This window comes from Danio rerio, chromosome 1 (assembly GCF_049306965.1).
Source record: "Danio rerio strain Tuebingen ecotype United States chromosome 1, GRCz12tu, whole genome shotgun sequence".
Lineage (NCBI taxonomy): Eukaryota > Metazoa > Chordata > Actinopteri > Cypriniformes > Danionidae > Danio > Danio rerio.
In genome coordinates, this window is record NC_133176.1 from 37,191,355 (window position 1) to 37,218,938 (window position 27,584).

Sequence of the window (27,584 nt, forward strand, 5' to 3'; positions counted from 1 at the left end):
CGTCGTGTTCTATGATATAACAACAATTTGTAAACACCTGGCAACCCTGACCCTCAACGTAATAGCGGCTGCAGCCATAGCAGCCAGATTCAGCTTGGTAAACAAAGCGGATTGCTAGCGAGCTAACAGTTAACGTTACCCCAGTAGTATCTGTGCAGACAGGGGCATAAAATTAAGAGTGCGATTAGGGGATGTTTTAAAAACCGTGCGCACAGTCAGGGTTTAATTAGATGTTTCTTTCTGCATTATGTGCAATTTTATAGTTTTAATGCATCGTATGTAATAGCTAACTGGTTAGCCCTCAGTGAGACAGCTTTGATTCGAGGGAGCAAAATGAAACTAAACTATAATGGTCCGCGTTGTAAGTGATAGTTCAATAATTAAGCGATGTGACGTTATCTTAGCTGACCAGCTTTGTTTTATTTTGACGTTATTATCATGTAATAACCAAACAAAATGAATGTACACATCTTTACGAGTCACTCAGATAGTCAAATAATAGCGTGTTAGTAGATAACGGGTTGATTAAACATACAAAGAGGAGGCGTTAAGTGCTAACGTTAGTAATCAGCTAACTTAAAACGACTGTCATGAAAAAATAAACCCCAGTGAAAGCATTTAGGGGGGAAATGTTCAATCTGATGGCGAACTGTTGCAACTGGTTGAAACGATGGAGAGAACCTGCAAGGTGAGTTTCTTACAACTCTTCGTTCTTTTTTTTGTCTAAGAGTCAGAGAGACAGTAAGATATGTCCTTTTTCCCAAAGCAGACTTGTCATTGAAATGAACTGTAACTTCATGTCATATTTGTACAGTGGGTCTAGTAACGTTCACGCTACATATGCTAACGTTATTAGGACACTTAAATGGATGGCTCACCCAAAAATTACATTTCTGTCATAAGTTTTCACCATTTTACTTGTTCTTTTGTTTAACACAAAATATATTTTGGATAAAGCTGAACACAAGTCATTAATCATTGACTTCCTGTTTTTGCTATTATGGAACTGAAGTCAATAGTTACAGGTGTTCAGCTTTCTTCAGAATATCTTAATTAGTGTTTAACAGAAAAAGAAACCCAAACAAGGTTTGATAACACTTGAGGCTAAGTTAATGCTGAGTAAATTTTCAATCTTGGATGAATTATATTTAGTCGTACTTAAAACCTATTCAGACTTCTATAATGATTATTATTATTAAGAGGTTAACATTATTATGTATTCGTTCACCCTTCATGATTTAATGTTTTAATCTAAAGCTATTTTAACAATATAACATTATTTAATCATATATACTATTGTTAAACTGAAGAAATCTGAAGAGACAGCCATGGTTACATTTCACTTATCATGAAAAGAGAACAAAAAGAGAAAAAAGGCAATCATGACAAAATTATTTTATTTGTAATTGTATTTATGTTTGTTATTTTAGATGTTTTCATTTTATTTTATAGTTTGTGTTGAGTTAAATTGAGAATTATGTTTCTGGCAAAATATTCAATTTTTTCATAGATAGTAGGCTAAAAATAGCAATGGTATCAGTTTCAGTTCCTACAGTTGCAATCAGAATTATTAAACCCCCTTTGAAATTGTTTTTCTTTTTTAAATATTTCCCAAATGATGTTTAACAGAGTAAGGCAATTTTCACAGTATGTCTGATAATATATATTTTTTCTTTTGGAGAAAGTCTTATTTGTTTTATTTCGGCTAGAATAAAAGTAGTTTGTAATTTTTAAAAAACCATTTCAAGGTCAAAATTATTAGCCCTTTTAAGCTATTTTTTTCGATAGTCTACAGAACAAAACATCATTACAGAATAACTTGCCTAATTACCCTATCCTGCCTAGTTAACCTAATTAATTTAGTAATGCCTTCTTCAATGTTACTTTAAGCTGTACAGATGTCTTGAAAAATATCTAGTCAAATATTATTTACTGTCATCATGGCAAAGATACACAATAAGTTAAAAGAAATTTGTTATTAAAGCTATTATGTTTAGAAATGTGTTGAAAAAATCTCCTCTCCATTAAACAGAATTGGGGGAAAAACAAACAGGGGGGGGGGGGGGGGGGTGTCTGACTTCAACTGTACCATCATAAAAAACAATGCACTTATGCCTCCTCGGTATAGCAACCGTCTCCCATGCGGAAGGTCGTCGGTTTGATCCCAGCTTGGAGCAGGTTAAGTGAGGTTTAGGCAGGTGAATGTAGCAGATAAACTACTGCTACAAAGGAGACCAGGATTAAACATTAAACTTTTTAAAATTTATTTAATGCCTAAAAATGCGTAGGCGTGGTTGTCATCACAGGACAGCGTAGAGGAGACAGAGGGTGCTTTCACACCTACACTTTTGTTTCGGAACGTGTCTCGTTTGCCCAGTTAGCGCGGTTCGATTGGCATATGTGAACAGGGCAATCGCGCTCTGTTCCGCGCCAAAGTAATCGCTCCGAGATCGCTTGAATGAGGTGGTCTCGGCTCGATTGAAACGAACCCTGGAGCGGATCGATTGCAGTGAGAAAGCGATCCGATCCGAGCGCGGTTATATCACAGTGTTTTATGGATATGTAATAGGCTTACGGCTATATGAAGAGAGAATTATGAGAAGGGCGGGAAGTTTCGCGAGTCTCCGGATGCCCGCAAACGAGTGATGATCTCCCGGTAATCTCGCGTCTCTCTCCCAGTCCTCAAATAGGCATCGTCGCGCACCCTTCTCACCCCTCCCCACCGCGTCTCTTCTCAGACACGTCACGCGCGCGCACCCTGTCAATCACCACCAAACCAACACCTCTCCTGACAGCTGAGCGGGACGCTGCAAAATAAACCCTGACACTCTGACCAATGTAAGGAGAGTTTATTCGCACGTGACTTGTTTTAGCTCTTTTGGTCCGATTAGAAACTTTGCAGTGTGAAAGCGAACCGCTCCAAGAGCAAAGAGCAACAATGTAACAATTTTAATCTCTGTTTCGGAACAACTGAATCGATTCACAGGTGTGAAAGCACCCAGAGAGAGGTGGGGAAAGATGGCAAATCTTCTACAGTTTGGCAGTATTTTGGGTTTCGACCAAACGAAAATGTAGAGGCTAAGAATACAGGCAAGGCAATTTGCAAATTGTGAAACAAAAAGGGGACTGCGAAAGATGGAATATATGGTATTCAGTTTCTGAATGGTTTAGGCACAAGCAAACAGTCTAATCCTTGCATCAGTTTTTTTTTTTATTATTAGGTAAAATAGGGAGGAGGTTTTTATAGTGTATTAAAGTTCCAAAAATGTTCTTTAAGGGGTTTACTTACTCGTATTGACCTTATTCTAAAATGCGGAAGTGGCCTGTTTTCGCGATTGTCTTAGAACTTCCGATTCAGTCGCCTATGGGAGAAATGACTAGGAATAATAAACGGCAGAAAATGGCCAAACTGCTTGCTCAACAAACAAATGTTTGCATGACTACACAGACCAAGTAGCATAATATAATAAGAAAATATTACATTGCAACATCAAGCAGCGTAACGAGCTATTGTTAACGTCAAAAAATGAATGGAAGTGAATGTGACCGGAAGTCGCGAGACAAAAAGATTCAAATGGCAGCGCCCACTCGACAGCTGAAAATAAGGTGAATAAGTGAAGAGTTTCTGTAAACTGCGTCTAGGTTTGTATGAAGGGGCTGCTGAATTAGTGATACTAATCTGAATTGTATGTATTATTAGTGATGTATAGATTTCCCATTTTGATTTTTCTATTTTTACACATTTAGACTTTTTGTCACTATTGTACGTCAGTTAAAAACATGTTTTCTTTTGTTATTATTGAAGTTTTAGACTTTTTTTTAAACAAGTATTTATATTTTAAGCTGTTTTAAATAATTATTAATATTAAACAATAGATTTTTATTTTCTCAAGTAGCTCTTTAGACTTTTTTTCAAATTAATTTGAGGAAGTTCTCCAAGTTCTTAAGTTCTCTGTTATCGAGATGCTCTCCATTGGTCGTCCTTTTGCTAAACCACTCACTGTACATGTTTGAACATGACTCACAATCGTGCATAAGCTTAAACCCAAGTGATAAATATCTGATTACTCGCATCGCCTGCTGTTCCTGAAACACAATGCTTAATAAGCCTAAATCTGTGTCATTCAGTTCATCTTACCTAACAATCGATCAGTGTGACAAGAAGAGTGCCAGTTATAACGTGAAGACCGTCTACTGACAGTTCTTGAGGCCAGAGGTGATGGCCAACTGTCAAAGTTATTGTCTTAATTTCATTGGCTGAATGTGTCACATCCTTTAACACCCTGTCACTGATCTTTTTAGGTTAAGTAGAAATCCCCAACTAATCTCTTAGATACAGGGCTGACTATAGGCTAGCAGAGACAAGAGAGAAAGAGTGTGTGTGTGTTTGTTTATCGACAACAACTGAAGTCAGGGAAAGCTAGCTGTCATCTTGATCTATTCCCAGTCTCGATGAAGGCCTCCTGGTTGCAGAAAACTGTCACCTGGATAGTGCGCTGGATGTCCCTGCGGCGCAAGTGCCGCAGTTAAGTATCTGTTTGTGCATGTGTGTGTGTATGTTTGGTAAGCGTAAGGAGTTTAGCTTAGTATTTTTCTGCGGTTGCAGTGTGTGTTTACACTGCGTGTCATTACCTCAGAATTAAGCATTGAGGTTTATGATGTTTAGCAGAATTACTATGTCATTTAAGGATATTTTTGTTATTCAACAAATGTGTTTTTTACGTCTCAATTTGAGTCTGTTCTGGTGGTCCGAGGTAGGCATGGGCTTGTATAAGATTCTGACAGTTTGATAACCTTAGATAAAGATTTCACGGTATTGCTTTAAAATATGTTGCTTTTAATTGTCTGGGTAAATAAACAAAACACAGTATTGAACACATTATCTTTTGAACAGTAAACATGTCAGGCTAAATAATTGAAATAAACCATTAACTTCTGTTATCTTTATTAGTTTCTAAAACAGATTTCTTTAAACTTGAAAAGGTGTCTTTGGATATCTTTCTTTTCTGTGGAGATAAAGTAATCCACTGCACTCTTCAGGTCTAGTTGATCTATAGGCTGATGTAAAAGAGATTTGTGGATGTTTGCTGAATCATGGGCTGTTCAGTAGTTTGTCATGTGGAGGGTCCTTTTTTGCTGGAGACTCTGTTGCCCTAAGAAAATAAACAAAATAATTGTAAACAAAAAAATGTATACCTTGGGAATGGTATAACAAAAAAAAAAAAAAAATGTTAGCAGTTTTAAAACCTTGTCTTTTCCAAACCGTGGTAAACCTTCAAACTGGTTGTCATCCTATGCCTAGTCTGAGGTTCAAACAAGTGTAGTTTCACAGATTGTGGTGAATTAATTTATTAAATTTTTTAAAAGAATTTTATGTCCCAAAAACTGCCCTATATATATATATATATATATATATATATATATATATATATATATATATATATTATAAAAAGTTTTGTGTAGGCTATATTAAACAAGCATAGAAAAATAGCCATTGGTTGTAGGCATGTGCAATGGATGACTATAATGTTTATATTTTAAGGCTGTAGTTTATAACCGATTGTGTAAGATATTGAATGAAATATTTACAGCTGCATGTCCTATCAATTTTCTAACAAATATAATACTCCTATAATGTAGTTAAAGCTTAGATCAATATCAAGATTTTATTCTTATTTTGCCGTCTGTAAAATTATTTTAATAAGTACTCAAGCGCATTTGCCGGGTGCTGGAAATCTTTGAAAATGTTTTCATTTTAATGTAATCTATAGCCTATTTTCAAGGTTTGAAAAGTGCTTAGATTGTGTCGCTTTGATAATTTATCTTTATAAATAGTTATTTAATTAATAAAATAAATAAAACATATTTATGCTCTGCATGAAATGAAAACTCCGCTGTAGCCTGTGCAAGTGCCTGCAGCTTTTGAGCAGTGGGAAAAGACCAAATGCATGGAGGTTATTGATTATGCGCTGCGCTCCTCGCTTTTTGCCATTGCACGCTTTGTGCGCTCCAGAGGAAAAAGCATGTTACCTCAGTCGCATCTTTTTAATTCTTCAACCAAATGAAAGAAGAGGCGGGGTTTCCTTTGAGGTGACAGCAGTGTGTTGTCAAGATGACTATGGTGAACTTTTTAATGATGGAGGAGAGACTTGTGGTCGCTTTTCAAGTCATCCAAAGTTGTATGACTTTACAAATTTTGAATATCATAATGTTATAAAAAAAAATTTCAATTATGACAACATTGATAGCAACACTCGTGCACAATAGACCAGCTAATTTAATTGTTACGTTACGTATAGTGACATACAAAAGAGCACCGCACTCCTTTTTTTCTTGTCAACATAAAATGCATTGCGTTGCGCCTCATGTTTCTGGAATGAAAAAGTGCATTCGCAGTGATCGGCCCCTATGAGTAGGCCCACACGGAGTCTGCACACACAGAATTCCGCAGATTTCTGCAGATTTTTAGCCAACTATTAATTCTGTTTATTTCCGTCTTTCGGATGAGACGTTAAACCGAGGTCCCGACTCTCTGTGGTTGTTAAAAATCCCAGGATGTCCTTCGAAAAGAGTAGGGGTTTAACCCCGACATCCAGGCCAAATCTGCCCACTGGCCTTTGTCCATCATGGCCTCCTAACCATCCCCATATTCCAATTGGCTTCATTGCTGTCTCCTCTCCACCAATCAGCTGGTGTGTGGTGTGCGGTCTGGCACAAAATGGCTGCCGTCGCGTCATCCAGGTGGATGCTGCACACTGGTGGTGGATGAGGAGATTCCCCCCATTGTGTGTAAAGCGCTTTGAGTGCCCAGAAAAGCGCTATATAAATGTAAGGAATTATTATTATTATTTACTTGAGTAAATGTGTAAATGTGAATTTATTCAGTTTTTATTCAGTAATTTATTACTTTTTATTTAATATATTAAGGTTTTAGTTATGATACTCTGCTGGATATTCCCAAAATAATTCCGCAGATTTTTACTAAAATTCTCAGCAGAAATAGCAAAAAACGTCCGCAGATTCCGTCTGGCCCTGCCTATGAGCTACACGTATTTGTTACCTCGCAGGACAGTAACACATGCAAACACACATGCTCACAGATGTATTTTGCCAAAGAAGCAAAATGAAAGAAGGATATTCTGGCCAGTTTGACACAGGAGTTGACAAACCAGCGCTGATGATGATCGCCTGTGCTGCCTGGAGCCGCGTCATAAACTCAACTAGTCCTATTGTATGATTTAGTGCAGACTACAACCAACAAACCAACCTTTTTCCATTTAGAAAATTACAGTTATTAATAGTTCTTAAATACATTTTTAAATAGCCTACATAGCCTAATCTACGAATCAAACAAAGCCAAATATTTTATGATAACCTCGCACCAAACTTCTACAAAATCTTTAAACTAATGACTTCTATTAAAAGTGTTGACAGCTTTTGTAATATCATAAAAGCGGAGCATTAATTGAATGCATATTTTTCCGTAAAGCAATCTATTTGAGTTAGCCTGATATTTTTATTTGATGGAGAAAAAAAAAAAAAACACGATTGGACAAACAGCCTATGCCGGTTCTTAAAAAGGATTCAGTCAGTGTTTTTGTTATGTAATTTTAATTTGTCATTGAAGTGAAAAGGATCTAGAGCAGGATTTATTTTATTCTTTTTGTTACTTTTATTCTGTTTTGTGCTGAAAAAAAAACACTGCAGGTGCGTGAAGATGCTCTTTTATGTTCTGTACGCTGTTCGCATGTTAAAATAGCCTAATCAGTATTTTAAAATGCAATATTTAATGTGTCACACAAAATAGGCATGTCATTTTTTTTCATTAAATATTTTTTTGATATTAATCTGTTAGCGGTTAATATTTGGTTAACGAGCGGTTTTCAGTTGACAAAATTAATTAAAATCAGCATTCCTAGTTTGGCATAAATTGTATCTTAACTATTTGATGTATTATTTGATGGTCAGTTATCTACAAAAGAAACATAAAGTGCTTCAACACAAGGTGCTGCATCGCCAAAACCAAGTTTTTGCGCCAAGATTATGGCAATATGTAAATTGTTATGTTCTCTTTGTTAAAGATTTATTTCTGAAATGTTGCTAAAGTGGTTTATATTTAACTGAAATGTTCAGTTCTTGATATAACATATGAATATTATGTACTGTAAGTCAGTAATTGTAATCCAGCATCATAATGAACAAATATGCGCTAGTCAATGGCTTATATTAATAAGGAGTTCAAAAATGATCACGTCCGTAACGCAAAATTGCGGTTGTTTATAGCAAAGACCTGAGAGAAGTTGGCAATCATAATTAGCATGGACACATTTTGGCTTTGTATACAAAGTTTCATTTTATTTGTGATAATATTTATTACACAATATAAACTTTTTAATTAAATCGTTACGGACGTGACACGTGATCGAAGCTGCGTAATGTTTTAAATATGTAGCTCATAAATTAAAAGGGCAGTAATGTTATAAAAAAGTAAGAGTAATTATTTATACTACAGACCCCAATCCTCCTGCAGAATGATTACTGTTAACATAAATCATGGAAAATGAGAGTCTTTAACCCCTTAATCAAGCACGAAATGTGAAAATTTAAATTTAAAAAACAAATTTAAATTGGTTTTGTTATTTTGGTCAAAAGTTTATTTTTTCATAAGGTTTACATTTTCATGGAATTGCTCATATATATATATATATATATATATATATATATATATATATATATATATATATATATATATATATATATAGGAGTAGTGTATGAGTCATCAAACATTTAATAAAAAAAGTTGATTAAAGTTCATAGAACATTTTAAGAAAAAACAACAACTGGCATTACATTATGAATTCACCCAGAGCTGGTTTGCTAAAACTAGTTATTCAGTACACAATGCACACTTTCATGACTGGACAAAGCATTACATTTGTATTTCTGATGTCGATATTGTAGTAAAAGACAGCATTTTATTACTGTGTGAAGTACAGTGTGCTGAATCATCATCTTTATTCCTGTTTATTTCGCCAGTCATGAGACCGGAAGAACTCACTAAGGTTTCAAATACCTGCAGCAAAGTATTAAGGATGATGTGCCAGGGTTGAGCTGAACGGTGGTGCAGTGGGTAAAACGTTCACCTCACAGCAAGAAGGTCGTTAGTTCGAGCCTCGGCTCGGTCAGATGGCATTTCGGTGTGGAGTTTGCATGTTCTCCCCGTATACTTGTCCGTTTCCTCCGGGTACCTCCGGTTTCCCCTACAAGTCCAAAAACATGTGCTATAGGTGAAGTGGGTAAGCTAAATTGTCCGTAGTGTATGTGTGTGAATGGGTGTATGGATGTTTCCCAGTGATGGGTTGCTGCTGGAAGGGCATCCACTGCGTAAAACATATGCTGGATAAGTTGGCGGTTCATTCTGCTGTGGCGACTCCAGATTAATAAAGGTACTAAGTCAGTGTTGTCCAACTTGTATGAGATTCGGGTGTTATAGCTAATCAGATTACCTCTGGCATATCCCATTCTCTTTTTGAATCATTTCAAACCCTTTCCTCATGATCTCTAGGACCAACAAATTCAATTTTTTATTTGTTTCTTGTACAATGGAGTGGCTGAATTTTAATTGAAAAAATAAAGCAGCATTTTTTAGTACTTTTAATGGTGTGTTATGTTTGTGTAAATATTTTAGGCTGCAGAACACATTTCCCCAAAGGGGGACAATATAGTTTACAGTAACATTAAACAGATAATGTAAAGGATAGCTAGCTGGGGTGAATTCATAACCTAATGCCAGTTTATTTAACTATTTATTTATTTAAAATGTCAGAAAATGTGTCAAAGTTTTTGATCATTCCTGTACAGTACACCTCTTCTATGATTAGCTTGTTGCTTTAAAAAAAAAAAAAAAAAAACTTTTTAAAGACATTTTAGGACATGGAAAACACAAACAAAATGTGTGCACTCCAGCAATTCAAAAGTTATTTGGATAAATATTTCATTAATTTTTATGAAAAAATATTTCAAAACAATTGTAAATTAATATTCGGAAATTATCCAACAAATCAGACTAATGTGGTGTAAGATGCAAGGGAGAAGAAAACAATCATAAGGGACCCATTTAGACAATTATACACAGTCTTTTAAGCAAGGTTAGTTTGTTATTTATTTATTAGTAATAATAATCTCCACTAAATTTGTAAGAAAAATATGTTAAACTTCTTGTTATACCTTCATTTGAAAGATTTACTTTACAATCTTTTAAATAACTTTAACTGAAAATGATCCTTAAGGTTAAGTAAACATGAATGTACGGTAATTTTCTCAGAACAGGTGTTTTAAATGTTTTATTTTTCTTTATTATCAACTGTTGCTTGTCATTGAGCTCTCTTATAATATCTCAATCTAACCTCATTATAGCATTACACAGACAATTATTTCTTGTTAGGTCATCTTGACCTTTGTTTGATGTATGGATGACACTTAATTAAATGAAGCTGTTTCTGTGTTCTTGCAGGAAGGTGACATTAGTAATGGTGGGATTGGACAATGCTGGAAAAACAGCGACAGTCAGAGGAATCCAGGGAGGTAAATATGCACCTTGGTTCTCCATTCATTTCTAAATAAATAATATTTTATGCTATGTTTTAAATATCTAGGATTTTTCTTACATTATGTTTTTTTTTTCATAGAAAGCCCTTTAGATGTAGCACCTACAGTGGGTTTTTCAAAGGTGGACCTGAAGCAGGGAAAGTTTGAGGTCACAATCTTTGACCTGGGTGGCGGGAAGCGTATTCGTGGCATTTGGAAAAACTACTACTCTGAGTCTTATGGAGTGGTGTTTGTTGTGGACTCCAGTGATGTCCAGAGAATCCAGGAGACCAGAGACACCATGGCTGAGGTTCTCCGGCATCCTCGTATTGCAGGCAAACCTGTCTTAGTGTGAGTTTTTACATTGCATATTCTTGCCATTGAATGTAACTTTCTGGCCACTACAAGTATTGATTATCAAGCATACAAGGCTCTCATTTTTGGTAACTAGGAATAATTATTATAACTATGTATAAACCTAAACTTTCTAAATGGCATATTACACATAACCCTTAATTGCTAATCAATTAGTTTAGCAATAATCCAATTCTGACTCGGTAACCTTTTATTAAAAATAAAAATCTGGGCAAGGTTAATTTAGTAATCAGGCACAGCAGCTTTGTTTAAGTGTGGCTAACTGTAACTTGTAAATATTTTCATCTTCCTTAATGCATTTTACACCAGTAAGAGCAAAGTGTGATTTAATTAAGATAGTAATAGCACAATTTTGCGTAAAATATTGCAATGCACACAACTTTATGGGTGACATATCAGTGTTCAAAAGAGCACAAATTGTTTTTGCTCATCTGTGACCAAGACAGCAAGTCTTTGTGATGTTTGCCACAGTATCCAGTGTAGTGCCATCATAACAATAAGAATGATTAACCATATCCAGCAGGAGTAACTGTGGACGCAAGAGGATTGTGTCTAATAGGAATGTCCTGGTGCTAAACCGGATTGTATCCAAAAAGCATGAAACCACATCTCCCCAATTCACTACAGAGTTAAATGTGCTCCTCAGCTGTTCTGTTTTTACCAAAACTGTTTATCTTTAGCTCCACAGGGTCAATACATGGCAGGACTGCTATAGCCAAACCTTTGGTCATTAGAGCCAATGCCAAACATTGGTTTCAGTGAAAATCTTGGGCTGTGGACAATGTGAAACATGGATTGTTTTCTGATGAGTCCACCTTCATTGTCTTTCCCACATCCAGAGTTATGGTGTGGAGAAGCCCCAAAAACGCATACCATCCAGACTGTTGCATGACAAGAGTGAAGCATGGGCGTTGATCAATGATGGTTTGGGCTGCAATATCACTGCATTTCCTAGGCCTAATACTTGTGCTAGATAGGTGCGTCACTGCCAAGGACTACTGAGCCATTCTGGAGGACCATGTGCACCCAATGGTTCATTGTATTCTGATGGCAGTGTTGTGCATCAGGATTATGATGCACCAATTCTCACATCAGGACTGGTGACAGAGTAATTTGATAAACATGAAAGTAAAGTTGAACATCTCCCATGGCCCGCACAGTCACCAGACGAAGTATTATTGAGCCACATTGGGGTGTTTTGAAGAAGCGATTCAAGAAACGTTTTCCTCAACCAGCATCACTTAGTGACCTGCTCACTATTCTGCAATAGGAATGGCTCAAAATCCCTCTGGACACTGTGCAGTGACCCTGTCACTCCTAAGACAAATTCATGACTGCACCATACTAATAAATTATTGTGGTCTAAAACCAGTCGGTTTCAGTTTCATTGTCCAACCCCTGTAATAAAGACAAGTGCTGATTTTTGTAAAATCCCACTTCACCCAAGACATTTGTTCAAATTGATAAGATATTCAGATTTGCATGTAGAAGGATTAAAAGTAAAACATCCCACCTTCCCATACTAAGTTAAACATTTTGATATACTGGGGACGTAAAATAAAAATGTTCTTGTTCAGGAAGTTGCAGGCTTTAATACAGTTTGCTGGCTTTAGCTCAATTCTGCCTTATGAAATGTCTTGCTAAACAAACTGTCAGTGTGTGTGGTTCAAGTAATTTTTTTGATCAACAGCTTGTTTTGATGGTTTTTGTTACGTATAACAAAAGACTCAGGTCAGACCCTTTACCATCTTATTGCTCTTAGACATGAGAGCTATCAAAACTACTCAAATCAAAACAAAAATCACAATGGAATTAGAACTGCTTATAGGCCGGGACACGCCAAGCTGACAATTGGATATTGGGCAGTTTCAGACTGTCAGTGAGCATTTGTCAGGCTAGATTGTTTGGTGTGTACCGCACATTGCCTCTTGTTGGGCTTAGGTTAGTGGGAGTTTCCCTGATTTAGCATGTTGAATTATCATTGGCCATCGGTGAAAGAGTACTTACTGGGTGTTCAGCTACAAATCAGAGTGCGAGAACAAAAAATGAAGTGAAACCTAGCAAGTCAAGAGGGAAGACCTATAAGCCAGCTGTCATTGTCACATTGCTAAAATAATTTTAAACAATATCGACTTTCAGATTATCAGACATGTTTAACTACTATGAATAAGGTAAATATCTTTAAGTAAAAAGATAACATCTTTGTTTATGCTTTGTATGTGTGCAGCACTAGTTTCAGTTTTACATTGTGGAATGACAATACAGACTACTCCATGGTATGCTAAAGATGAATCCTCTCACGCATATGCGGAAAAGACATTCTAGATTCAGTTAGCTGTCATACATTTAGTGTGTTCACATGCTGCGTAATGGTCCAGTCGGGACCGGGTGTGGCTGATGCAAGTTGACAACAGAGTCAGTTTTTGTCACCGCTAGATCTCGCTTAAGAGGTTGGTGTGAAAAGTAAGGATAACAAAGGGCTCAAGATAAAACTCAAAGGTAGACACAATTTAAAACAGCTGTTGATGATGTTTGGAGCCTTCCCTCATCAGCCTTGCCTGCCTGTCAGGAAAAAAAAAATGTTGTTTAGAGATAAGACCTTGAGTTTACTGATGAGCCTAGAGGGTTTGATGAATGCCGAGCTGTAATCAGTGAAGAGCATCCTCATATCAACAGGCCCTGCCTGCAATCCAAGTGGAATGGGGCGGTGTGCAGTAAATGTGCAATACATCATCTGTATATCTGTTGGGTTGTTAGACAAGCTACAGTGGGTCCAATTAACTGAGGTAGTGAGGAGCAGATGAAGTCCTTGACTAAATAAAGCTTAAGTGTGCTAATAAGTCAAGAGCGCTCTGTGACACAAGGCTAATTATTCTGTCCACCTCAAGTTTAGACCTCAGGTCATTTGTTTGTGACAGCTTACAAAATGACCTTCACATGCTTTTTTTTCTTCTGATTGGCTTACAGACTGGCTAATAAACAGGACCAAGATGGGGCAATGGCTGAAGCAGATATCATTGAGACCCTGTCATTGGAGAAGCTAGTCAACGAGAATAAATGCCTTTGCCAGATTGTAAGTTAATATTTAATCACAATTTATTATAACCGGAGTCTGGTTTGATAATTAAATCTTGATTCTTAGTAAGGTGAAAAATTAATTAGAAAAAATTGATCTATGTTCACACACTTTTTTTTTAATCACTAAATTAATTGACGGAAATGTATTTAAATGTTGTTTCATTTACTTTCAGGAGCCCTGTTCAGCTGTCTTGGGTTATGGTAAGAAGGTTGACAAATCCATCAAAAATGGCCTTAACTGGCTCCTAAATAACATTGCCAAGGACTATGAGGCAATTTCAGAACGTGTGCAAAAAGATACAGCCGAACAGAAGGCTCAGGAAGAACAAGACAAGAAAGAAAGAGCAGAGAGAGTTCGGCGGATCAGAGAAGAGAGGTCAGTGAGCTTACTAAACTTCAGATTGTTGCTGCTTAAAGCCTGGTTTATACTCTACGCGCCAGCTAGTTCGCTTGAGTGCGTGCAGCGAATGTGACGTCATCACAGAGTTTGAGGAGGTTCACTTTGGGTGCGTGCGATATGATTTCGGCCAGCGAATCGCATGATTTTTTTGAGACTCGAGCACAGTTTGAGTGGCACCGCAACTGATTTGAATTGAGTATGAAACACTTTAAAGAGATTTTGTCTGAAACAGTGTGCCTGTACAGACATCTTTATGATCCGTGATCATAGAGATAACCAGATGACCAATAATTATTGGCTAGAAATTGCAACAGTCGTGGTAAAGGAGAAAGTTTTTGTTTAAAGGTTTTGTAAAAACCCGAGGGATAAGTTTGGTAAAGCAAAAAAAAGGCCTTAGCTAAAGTGGAGACGCAGGTACACAATTACTGAATATGTTTTTCCACCTTCATAGGTTTAACACTGGTGTATATGTTTAATTTTGAATTTAAAACAATTTATTAGTTACAAAACTAAAATTAAGGAGCAAATTATTTCTTTGATAACTGGAAAGGAATATTTAAACCTATTTGTTAACAATATACTGACACCTGTTTTTCTAGGCTTTTTTGTTGATAATGGTCAGGAATGTTGGACCGTTATTGCCTTTTTAGCATAAGTATAGAACAGAAACTAGCTGGACAGTAGTGTGTATATTGTGAAGCGGGCTAATTCTAAAACATCTGTATTTTTTAGTAAGTTTTACTTTTTTGCTTTTATTCTTGTCATAATAAAAATATATTTGTAGAGCAACCCATGTTCTGTAGTCAATAATATTTTAATAAACTTTAATTGGTATAACTGTCCGAGATAAAAGCAAGTTATGCATCAAGTTTGATTTAAAAAAAAAATCTTGAATGATTATAAAAATCCTTATAATCATTCAAATAATTAATAAAAACAAGCAAAAAAAAAATAGCTTAAAAGTATTGAATAATAATAATGATATGTCGTAGTTCCGGAAACGTCCTACTTCTCTGTTTATCCGCGAAGACAGCAAGTATTAAAGCCTCGTCCGTTTCACGAGTTGCGCTTGTAGTCAGCAGAGGTGTGCGATGCGACGCCAGGCGAAAGTTTAAGGGCCTACTCACACTATGCCATCCGAACCGTGCCCAGGCCTGTTTCCCGGATCAATTGAGAAGTGTGAGAGCAGTTTACTTGGGCTTTGGTGCAGCATGCTTGTGTGTGAGTGCAAAATGTGCCAAAGCCCGAAACTGAAAGCGAGACGTGACTTTTTTTTTTTTATTGATTAATTAATCATTTTTACTTTTCAGTAAATGCAAACTGTCACAGTTTATTGAAGACGCAAACCCCTTACTGCACAACAGCTGCGCCTTCAGCAAACCTCCTAATTGCTGCAGCATGAGAATTTTATGATTGTTTAAGAGCGTCAAAAGTGGCTGATCTGTTAAAATATTTGACTGCGTGTCACTGCATATCAAACAACTTAAACGATATAACTAGAGAAATCTCCACTGTGCTGAGCGAAAGTGCTTACTGAGCAGCGCAGCATCGATGACGTAAGCGTACCCAGGCCTGAATGTAATGTGAGTGGGGGCTGTCGGAGGAGACGGGAGAGGGGACAAGCGTGCTTTGGCCCGGTTCAAGGCAACTGTACATAGTGTGATTACGCCCTAAATCCAGCTTAAGCCGCCTTTCCACTGTACACGACAAGCAACAGACCGGAAGTTAATAATTCCCAATGGAGAGTAGTCCGGGAGCTACGTGGAGTTCCGTTCATCTCTGTATTTGAAAAATTCAGATCCGATTTGAGCTGTGACTAGATTGTATGCGACCGGATGTGATGCATTCCAATGTTCTCCAAGCAGGTTTGTGTGTGTGAGATGAGAAATAGTAGTTTTTTGTTATTTTTTGAATGAGAAAAAAATTCTATTTATAAATGAGTAATAAAACACCATACTTTAGCGTCTGAGTTTCTAGTATTTATACATTTATTCATTCATTCGTTCAACCATGGTGAATGCACAGAGAATAAAGGCTATTTTTGCACTCCTTTATTTTGGACACCTCAAGAATCAACTTCTCTCCCATGGTGCACATCAAAACTAAAAAATCTGTGCAACTGCTACAAGGGGGTGTATTCCGACAGTCGTATCCGAATGTCGTGTGCAGTGGAAAGGTTGCTTCACTATTTTGTAGATATGTCTTTTAGCTTTTTATAGATATTTTGTAGATAAGTTTAATGTTATTGAGTGGATAATAAAGATTGAATGTGGTTTACCATAATGTCATTGAGTTCTAAATAGTTCTAAATGTAATTTTAAAAGTCTCATATTGATGCCTCATTCACACTAGCAGCGATATTGTAGCTGCCTGTCACTTTGAGTGGCGACCTCCTGCAAACAGGTCTGTGTAAGTCTATACAGCATGAATACAACTGGCCTCTGAGCAAGCTGAGAAAGGATCACGTGAGCTCTACTGGTGCTCCTATTGGCTGTCGCTCAAGAACATCGCTCTTCATATGTTTAAAGTTGAAGTTAAAGTTCTAAACTTTGCTGCATTACTCGACACGTCCACTTAATCATCAATGATCACTGTTGCTCGTGTAGTTAGAGGTCGCCAAAAGTCACTCGCTCTCTATTGAAATGAACAGTCATTTGCTGCTTTGCCATTGCGAGTTGCTCATAGTGTGAATGAGGCATAACTGAGGTTGTTTTCTTTACTTTTATTTTGAAATATGTACTCCCAGTTTTGTTTAGTTTTTTCTTTGTTTTACTGCAAACTACTTAAAATTAATGTTTACTCTAATGTATAAATGTAAGTTATAAGTTTTTTTAATTGATTTGTTATTTTTGAATCATATTGTTTAATATTTCATAAAAGTTAAACATCCAACTCTGAGGGATATATTAACACCCCCATGTTACATTCCGTACCAATCAGGCCCATTATAACTCTTAAAAACAGAAAATACAATGAAAGTTGGAGGGATAATAGAACAGAACCCTGGAGAACACCCATTTAAAATGTCTAATCGTAATGTTTCATTAAACTCAGTATGATAAAGAAAATATCTAACTCCTTTTGTTTCGTGATGACTTATAAGTGATTTTGATTAAGATATTTTGCACTGACAGAGACCGACAGGAACGGGAGGAAGCAGAGCGAGAAGGAAGGACATTAAAAGATGAAGAGCTAGATGATGTCAACATGTTCAACCCCTTTCAACCAATAAACAATGTTTTGACTGAGGTTAGCCACCACAATGTTTCTTTTATACATACACTACCTTTCAAATGTTTGGGGTCAGTATGATTTTTAAATGTTCAAGTACAAAATTGTAAAATTGTGAAATGTTATTGCACTATAAAATAACTGTTCAAAAGTAGTTTATCATTTAATTTAATAATTTATTCCAGTGACTTTAATGATGAATGTTCCGCTTCATAACTCCAGTTTTCAGAGTCGCATGATCCTTTAGAAATCACTCTAATATTAATAATAATAATAATAATAATAATAATAATAATTATTATTATTATTATTATTATTATTATTATTATTAACGTAATAGTAATCAAAGCAATAGTGACTAGAGTAATCATTTCATTTGAAACTTTATACAATAAAGAAGCAGTTATTTAAAATTAATAAATATTTAACTCTTTTTTATTTAATAAATGTTGCCTTGATGAGCAGTATAATTTTCTTTAAAAAAAAAAAAAAAAACTGACCCTAAACTTTTGGGCGAACTCATTAAAATGCAAATACTCACTTTATATAAAAATTCCAGAACCAAGACAGACTAAACAGAGAAAAAGAGATGCAAAGACAGAGGGAAAATGGCCAGCAGGGCAGTGTGCAAGAACAGATAGCACTTCAAGATGAGGAGGAAGAAGAGGAAGATGAAGAGAGTGAGAGACAGACTCCAGAAAGCACAGAATCAGGTAGGACCTCTAAAATCTCAAAAGGCCTCCATCATATTGAAAGAAATATATATGTATAAAAAAATCTTAGAATTGTTCGTTAAATTTAAGCTTTTTCTATTATATTATATAAAGAACCTATTTGCTGCTGTAGTTTCTGCATGAAAGGAAGTGAGTGTTTTTCATCTTCGATCAGGAGCAGTGGACCAGACCAAAAAGAAAACTAGGAAACTACGGTTGAAACGCAAACACAGAGTCGACCCTCTTAGGATGGAAGAAGCAGCACCCAAAAGCCCCACGCCTCCTCCTCTGCCAGGTATGAATGGCTCTTTTACAAGGTGTCAATGGGGTCTTACAAGTATTAAAAAGTCTTAAATGCTATTTTGCAAGGTATTACGTTTTATATCATTTTAAATTATGCAATGGATGGTTTTATGCTAAAGTTTTCCTGAATTAAATCTGTGAAAATCAGGATGCTGTGTAGTTTATAAAATCCATACAATCCTGCTAGTTGACATCACGCTGTTTTGTTTACTGCAGTAACCAAGGCAACACCATTATTTCTGCAGTTCTATAGGCACCAACCTGCTGAATTAGCTAGATTTAATAATTTTTTTATTTATTATTTATATGAACAATGTTTTAGTTTTGGATTAGTTCCTTACATTTATATTTAGTAAATATACTGTAAGTTAAAATCTCGCCAGTGTTTCTGGTTGAAACCTAAAGTGATTTTAATGTTTGGAAATAGTCTTAAAAAAGGTCTTAAAAGGTACTGAATTTCACTCTCTGATTCTTGTGTATACTCTGTTTTACAGCTGGTTTCTCAGACACAGTGAAAAAACTTATGGAATTGAAAAACTATGAATGAAATCAGCGAATTTAAGTAGCAAAAATGTTGCTTACATTTTGTCAGTGATGTAACTTTTCAGTACAAAAAAAAACTATTACCAAAGAAACCCTTCCAAAAAAACTGAAATAAAAAATGGCTTAAGCCAAAGGGTGACCTGCAGTTGAAAAAAAATGTGTACAAATCAAGCGTATGAGCAATTTAAAATACACCCTTGAAAGAATGCTGGTAGTTTTTTGTAACAAGGTTGTGATCATAGACTGTACAAAAATATGGACGTCGTATCCGTGACGTCACCCATAGGTTTCTGAAGAGCGCAAATGAAGCCAAAAGTAGGTGTGACCAACCGTCACCATTTTGTTTGCATGTCATTGCACCAACCGGGAGTAACCAAAAAAGGTCAAAGAGGTGGAGCATGAGCGAAGCTACAGATGCCTGCTAGCATTTTGCATAGACAGACTTTTCTTTGGGAGAAAAAATGTAAAGTATTTTAATGATTACAGAAACATCCTACCAGGATGAGTTTTTTGTTTTTTTAATTCTTGCATTAAAAGAATATGAATGCAGTACGATAGAAAACACTCAACAGCACAAGCACTTTATTAAAGCCTTGTGTATCACAACCAAGCGGCAACATCCCGCTCATAAAGCTAATACAGCGGTTACTGAAACTGCGATTAAAAAAGTACACTTTATAACTCATTATAATTAAAAAAAAATCTGAATTGTGTTTTGAACTGAACCTAAACTGATTCGATAAATGTAAATATGTAAAGTCGATAAATGTAAATATTTAAAAATGTTATATTTTTTATACAGTAAACAACTGATTTTATTTTAAAAACTTCATAAAAGTTTGATTTGATCTTATGAACTGAATAGCCCACGCTGGACTGAAAACCACCTCAAACGTTTTTGAATAAAATGTGTCACAGGAATGTACAAATGTGCAAATACGTAATGTCTGGAAAAAGTCTTTTGAGAGGTGTTTTGACAGTTCAGAGCCACCGTACAAGCTTAAAGCCAAACACAGATATGTTTTACTTTAAAGAGTGTGGCATAAATTCATCCTTGTAGATGCTGCATGTCAATCAGACAATGCTTCTATGTACGTTCTTGCTGTCAATTGCAGGAAAAATGATTGATAAAAAAGTCTATGATAAACCGCTGGAGTTTTAAACTTTGTACACAAGCTCTATTATAGTACACTGGACAAGTATGAACCAGTTCAACTCATGCATGTGTGAGGCAGACAGTTCTGTACAATTATGTAATTCATCTGCCTAATTTTAACAACGGACTGATAATGATAACATTAAAAATAGCATTTATCGGCCGATAATGATATGGCTGCTTATATATCATGCATCCCTACTTATTTGTAGGGTTGTCGCGATACCATTAATTCATCTTACGATACTATATCAGCTGAAGTATCACAATACCAAATAGTATTGCGATACTGCAATTTATAACTAGTTTATAAAGAAAGTTGTCAGAAATACTATATTTTACATGTTATAATAGGTAATTCATAATTCCCTTATTACTGAAAAAATTTATTATTTGCACGTCACCTCACCAAAAATGTATCCATTATTTTTGTTTATTTTATAGATTACTGACCTACAAAAAATACATTAAAATGAAGTTACAAATGATAACAAATTAAATTTGTTACAAAAATATAAGTTTTTCCCAACAAAATTAGGCTATATGAAGTGCTAAAAAAAAAGGTTCTTCATCTTTTTTTTTTCAGTCTTGTCAGTTAACAATCCAAAGTAATTCAAAATTTCACTTTGTGAGTCGTTCTTTTTTTAAGAGATTGTTGTGTTTATTGTAGATACTAAATCATATTGAGATTAACAGATTTTGAGCGATTCAAATGCTCATTTAAAACATCAGAAAACTTGCAACTTTAAAGGACTCCACAGACTATAAAAATGAAATGGTCTATTGTTGCACAAACCTGCGAGCATTTTAGTGACTTTTCCACATCCAACAATATCAAATTTAGATAAACCGTAAATGACGATACTACCGTTTATAAACTACAGTGGTACCGCCAGTATTTTGGAGCCATGGTATGATGATACTACCATAGTACCTGTAAACCATGCAATCCTACTTATTTGTACTATGTATAAAAATTGTTAAATTATTAAAATTCATAACTAAACATTACAAACCAACATTACAGACTTTTAAAAATATAAGTACTGGAAAACCCATGAAAGTGCCATGTTTTTAAACATTTGAAAAGTGTTAAATTGTCGAAATACAATATATGTGAAACTACTTGAACTGACTTTTTTCAAAGTCAAAACACAAATGGAGTAAACATCAGCAAACATCAGTCATTTAAAAATGTTTGTACATCTGGGTTTTGTCTTGAGCCCTTTTCTAGTCTCACTTTTCATTCAAAGCTGTGGTGACACATCACAGGCTGTTTTCTAGTCTTACAAAAACAGATTTCTTTTAAAAATATTATCATTTGCTAAACATTAATTTTCATAGTCAGATGTTCTGTGAAAAATAACCACCGATTCGTCTTAGTTGTCCCTTTTTTATTTTGCTTCATATTAATGATTCTAACAGCTCATCATTTGGCCTTTTTCTTTGTTTTAGTTGGATGGGCAACTCCTAAAGTTTCTAGGCTCCCCAAACTTGAGCCTCTTGGAGATACAAGGCATTCTGGTAATTTGTTGGTTAATTGCATCTGATTCATGTCCGTCACATCGACCAGCATGCGCATAACTAACATTCTTTTTTTTTTTCATTCTGCTTCCTAACCATGTAACCATCTCCCACAGTTCTGTCTTTTAAAGCTTTTTTTTCTCTCCATCCAAACAGCAAGCCTCAGCCACATCCTTCCTGTACAGTCATCTACCATCAGCCTACAGAATTACCACAACCATCCACCTTGACATTGTAGCTAATAAGTGCTACTAGCATATTATCCTTAACACTTCATATTCTTTGCTGTGACTAATGTGTGTTATCTGTTTTTTTTTTTTTTTTTTTTTTTGCTTGTTTGTTTGTTTTCCTGATGCTTGCAGGAAATATTCTGGGACATTTGTTCACCTCATTTCATATTCTATGTCCTCTTCTCAACGTAAAATCAGGCACTCTGTCAATTTTATTTAGGAATTTAAATAGTGAAATATATATTTTTTGTGTTCTTAGTGAAATGGAATATTTCACTCAAAAACTAAAATTCTTATCACTATTTTTTTATATCTGTGCATGAGAGAGAGAGAGAGAGAGAGAGAGAGAGAGAGAGAATGGTATCTATTGACTTGCATAGTATTCAGAAGTGACAGTCACAGTAGCTAGTTTTTATTTTTATAAATTTCCTTAAAGAAAAAAAAATCCAAATGTGAATTAAGTGTCCATTGAGTGTGTTTACTTTGAAAAACTATAGAAAAGCAGTGCATTGGACAGGAATTCTGTGTGAATGGCTCCTTTTAGGGCTAATTCACACCAAATGCTTCTAAAAATGCTTTGCTTAGGAATTCTAAAAATGCGGTGCTTAGGAATTGGTTTAAAAAATTAAAAAAGTACTGCATTTTTATGAATTTGATGTAATAACAACAATAATGGACCCATTAGAAATAGTAAAAGAATATGTTATGATAAGCACATGAAGATACATCAGGATGTATCAGGATAGTCTGGACAAAACCACAATGAACACCTTATTTGCCATGATATAACTGTAAATGTCATGCCAACTTTTTCCCACCTCTGAGCTCTTCTGATTGGTCCATTGTTTTTGGACCTGACAGTGATGAGCTTCAATGTTTGTGAAAGTTGAAGATCGGCGAAGCTCACATGTGCATTGCTTCAAAAGATGCGAGGCCCAAGTGTAAAGGTCAAACACATCCGTCTAGCATGTGTTTACATTAAAAAACAATAGAAAAGTAGCATGTTGGAAAAGAAAAACACAGTGGGCCCTGTCATACACCCAGTGCAATAAGGCGCAAGACATGCAACACGTTGATTAAATAGCAAATCTATTTGCACCACTATGTGGACTCCTGGGTGTGCCGGTCTTTAAAGCAGGTGTGTTTAGGCGCATTGTTGGCACGTTGCTATTTTGAGGAACTGAGGTAGACCGTGCCATTGACCAAGTAAAAGCAGGTCTAGCGCAGAGCACGTTCAAACGCTTAATACACACAGCAATACACAAAATATTTAAAAATGAAAAAATTAAAGCATTAAAAAGCTACAATTTTTTTTTATTTACTACATTAATGTAAAAACACTACCTCCATGCATTCTTCATGTTCGGGGGGGCTTTTTTCAGTTTACTCATGACAATTTGCATTTGTATTATTGTATTATAAGTAGTAGTATTTATTATATCACCCTCATGAGCCCTTTATTCATCTTCAGAACAAAGATGGACATATTTTAGATTAAATCCAAGAGATCTCTGATTTTTCATAGACAGAAAGGGTCATAAGATGTTCAAAATCCAGAATAGCAACCAAAAATTGTCAAATTATTCCATGTGACTCTATCGGTTCAACCCTTAACATAGAAAGCTCCAAGAACACTTTTGTGTGCCACAAAACTGTAAAAAATGACTTTGCCAATGTTTTTCTTCAGTCAGGCATGAATTTACTGCTGGGATTATGACACTAGTGTGTTGAGCTTATGGCAATAGGTTGTATTGGCTGTCGTGATACTGTGTGCATACTGATGTCCAGACGAGAAAGAGAAGACATTGATGAACAAAGTTGTTTTTACAGTTTTGAGTACACAAATGTGTTCTTGGAGCTTTGTTTGATTACATTCAAACTACTTAAGTTACAGGGAGTGACATGGTGGCTCAGTGGTTAGGGCTGTCGCCTCACAGCAAGAAGGTCGCTGGTTCGAGCCCTGGCTGGGTCAGTTGGCAGTTGGCAGTCTGTGTGGAGTTAGCATGTTCACTTCATGTTTGCGTGGGTTTCCTGCGGGTGTTCCAGTTTCCCCCACATTCCAAACACATGCAGTACAGGCGAATTGAATAAACTAAATTGGTCGTTGTGAATGAGTGTGTATGGCTGTTTCCCAGTACTGGGTTGCAGCTGGATGTGCATCCGCTGTGTAAAACGCATGCGGGATAAATTCATTCTGCTATGGCGACCCCTGATCAATAAAGGAACTAAGCTGAAGGAAAATGAATGAAGTTACATGGAATATTTTGACAAATTATATATATATATATATATAATTTATTTTTCAGAATTGTGAACATCTCAACACTGTTACTGTTTCTGAAGAGTCAGAGAGCTTTCACATTTAATGTAAAATATATTTAATCTGTGTCCCAAAGATGAATAAAGGTCTCAAGAGATCGAAACGATGAGGGTGAGTAATTAATAACAGAATAAAATAACTATGTTTTTGGGAGAACTGTTTTAACGATTTAGCTTCACCTTGTATTCTGCAGAAAATTGTTGATCATTGATATTAAAAAATGAATATTGCTGACATTTTTTCCTCATGAATCTCTTTCATTGGCAGATTTCTATGGCAAACCTCTCCCACCTGTAGCAATTCGGCAGAGGCCGAACAGCGATACTCATGATGTCATTTCCTAACACTACCTCTACTTCCCCAACCCCCCCTTCACTGGTTTACAGTTCTTAAGGTTCCCTGCCAATCAAAGTATTGTTTTGTTCTTATCTTCAAGCACGGGCAGTGTAGCAAGCTACGCAGATGTAATTGCCCATAAGAGAGGAACTGATACCCAATCTGCATTCCCAGATGGATCACAAGAACTCCAGCAACCAGTGACTGATAGTCAGCAGATGGACATGGACATTCACTTCATGACATGTTCAGAAAACGTAGAATGGTTCAATATTTAGGATTTTGTTGAGCTGTTTGTTTTATCCAAATACTTTAAATCAGTATTAACAGACTTTTGAAATTATGTATGTTTTTAATGCGTTGCAAAAATGCATTACAGACCTATTTTTTAAGATAACTGAAAAATATGTACATACATAAAGTTTAAATTTGTGTACTTGAAATTGTTCTTCTGGTCCACATGCATACCTTATTATTCTGCGCATGTAATGTGCAATCGATTGTGACACAGTTTGCCTTTAAATGATCAGAAATGTTTCTTTTTTCTCTCTCAGCATATAGTTTCATACACTGTGCTGTTGTAATTTTGAGAATGACATTCATACTATCTAGTAGCACCAGCAACAGATACCGAGATCTTGATAAAGTGAACTTTTTGCATGAGATGTGAAACATTTTTCTACAAGCTCGTTATTGAGTTTTATTGTCACATTTGGTACATCATGCTGTATCAGGGAGGAAATGGTCATTGAACGATAATTTCATCAATTACTGATTTAAATATATTCCACTGTAGTTGTAACACGGCTCAACCTGTATTACGTATACTGTTGGACGCTGCTTTCAGATTTATTTTATGCTGTTACAGTTTTTTTTTATTGTTTCAGTTTGTTGGATGTTTTGTATTTTACACCACACACTAATGTTTAGTTGATGAAAATTCTGATGTCATCCATTTTGCTCTGCTTTAAGTACTTGCGCCTTTTGTACTCGGTTTACATTTAATCTAACTGTCAAATAAATAAAAGATATTTTTACTCTGCCCTGTTCATTCAGATTGTCATTGCAAACCGTTTGACTATGCATAATAATACATTGTAGGCTATTTGTAATGTGCATTTCTTGCACCCAAGGCGCTACATTACAGAACAGAAAAATGACTAGTTATCACTTATCATTTAATTTTAATACATTTTAGCAGCGCCCTCTGTTGGTGAATTTTTGGTAATAAAAAACACCAGAAACATGACTACTTTTTTTCCGAATTGCTATAAAACGAAGTCTTTTCAACATTCCAAGAAAGACTTCTCGAATGGCGACACAGTACATTCAGAAGTAATAACTGAGGTTTGGTTGTAAATATGGGCATGAGGAGAACAGTTATTTGCATGTTAGTTTTGAAGCAGAGATCACTGTAGAACAACTGAAGTCATCTCACACAACACAACACTACTTCATATAGCAGAAAAAAAAACTATTCTAACTAAACTAAAGATTTAAAGCAAATGGCAGTCTGCTGTTCTCCAATCTAAAAAAAAAAATGCTTGTAAAGTAGTCGCCCTCTGCTGGAGAAAACAAATTCCACTGATGCCGAAAAACATTTTTTTTAACATTGATTTATTTACCTTTGGTTTAGTCCATCAGGTGTCGCCACAGCGGAATGAACCACCGATTTATCCTGCATATGTTTTACACAGCGGCAACCTAGCACTGGAAACACCCATACACACTCATACGGCCAATTTGGTTTATTCAATTTACCTGTACCCCATGTCTATGGACTGTGGGAGAAACTCTAGCACCCGGAGGAGAACATGCACTCCTCAGAAATGTCAACTGCTCCAGCTGGCACTCGAACCTGCGACCATCTTACTGTGAGATGACAGTGCACTGAGCTACCATGTCGCACATTTTAAAATCTTAGCATTTAAAACACTTCAACTTTATGCCATGAAATATTAACATCACTGTTAGAAGCTATAATTATGTAATTAAATTACTGTTATATTTAACATTGTAATAGGCCTAAGTGTTTAATAGATATAAACATTTAGTACTATTAAAAAAACAATTTCAACTACTAGACTGTAATATTTGTTCATCTTTTATTCTGTCTTAATGCACCATTTTAGGCATACTTTCATTTGAAGGGATTAAGAAACAATGAAATGAATAATAATTTGATGACACTGCACTCTTCACAATAGCTTCAAACTTAATAAAACAAACCTCGTCGAATTAATTAAGTCCTTCAGGGTTGTTTGTAACTTGCAGTGTGTTGGAACTTAATTCTGCACACTAAAGGCATTTTGTATAGTGTAGGCAGAAAACACTAGAAGTTAGTAGACTACTGGTTTTCTAGAAAGAAATGTTCTGTCTAGAATGTTCTGGTGTACAGCTACAGAGATAAAGAACAAAATCATATATATTTTTTTCCTGACTGAATACTTGAATACTCTGAACAAAACATAGCAACACACAAAACTCGAAATGTCTTTATGTTTGGCTATTATATGTGTTAAACTTTTGCAGTTTCAGCTGATAAACATTGCCTGTATTGCCAGCAATCAGCTTAGTCTAAGTTGATTAAAAAAGCTTTAGAAAATGTAGTTATTCTGCGTTTACATTCATTGTTCAACTTTCCAACCCTGACTATTTTACCAAAAGGCTAATGTGCATCAGTTATTTTGTATTTAAATATATTCTGTATTTACTGGCCAAATGGCTATGTGTAATATTTGTTTAGATTACATAATTAATTCGTAGTTTCTGAATACTTTCACTCTAA

The 27,584-nt window shown here is 35.6% G+C and overlaps 1 protein-coding gene across 9 annotated transcripts; it reads left to right on the plus strand.

The window, feature by feature from the left end:
• The first annotated feature begins 77 nt into the window (after positions 1-77).
• On the plus strand, positions 78-25,839 carry arl13b (ADP-ribosylation factor-like 13b). Of its 9 annotated transcripts, none has more exons than XR_012407912.1 (11): positions 86-688; positions 10,514-10,584; positions 10,689-10,938; positions 13,930-14,035; positions 14,214-14,416; positions 17,575-17,689; positions 18,231-18,384; positions 18,560-18,679; positions 21,842-21,910; positions 22,067-22,455; positions 22,658-25,838. XR_012407912.1 is itself a non-coding variant. In XM_073953965.1 (11 exons), exons 1-10 carry the CDS (start codon positions 630-632, stop codon positions 22,138-22,140), a joined length of 1,221 nt encoding a protein of 406 aa, XP_073810066.1. In that variant the 5' UTR covers positions 86-629; the 3' UTR covers positions 22,141-22,144; positions 24,728-25,838.
• The last annotated feature ends 1,745 nt before the right edge of the window (positions 25,840-27,584 follow it).

Bases quoted from the DNA above. Each gene is read 5' to 3' on its own strand.
- arl13b (XM_073953965.1), top strand. From the start codon at position 630: ATGTTCAATCTGATGGCGAACTGTTGCAACTGGTTGAAACGATGGAGA. The intron at 10,939-13,929 runs GTGAGTTTTTAC...ATTGGCTTACAG, and splicing joins GCAGGCAAACCTGTCTTAGT to ACTGGCTAATAAACAGGACC. The intron at 21,911-22,066 runs GTAATTTGTTGG...CCATCCAAACAG, and splicing joins TGGAGATACAAGGCATTCTG to CAAGCCTCAGCCACATCCTT.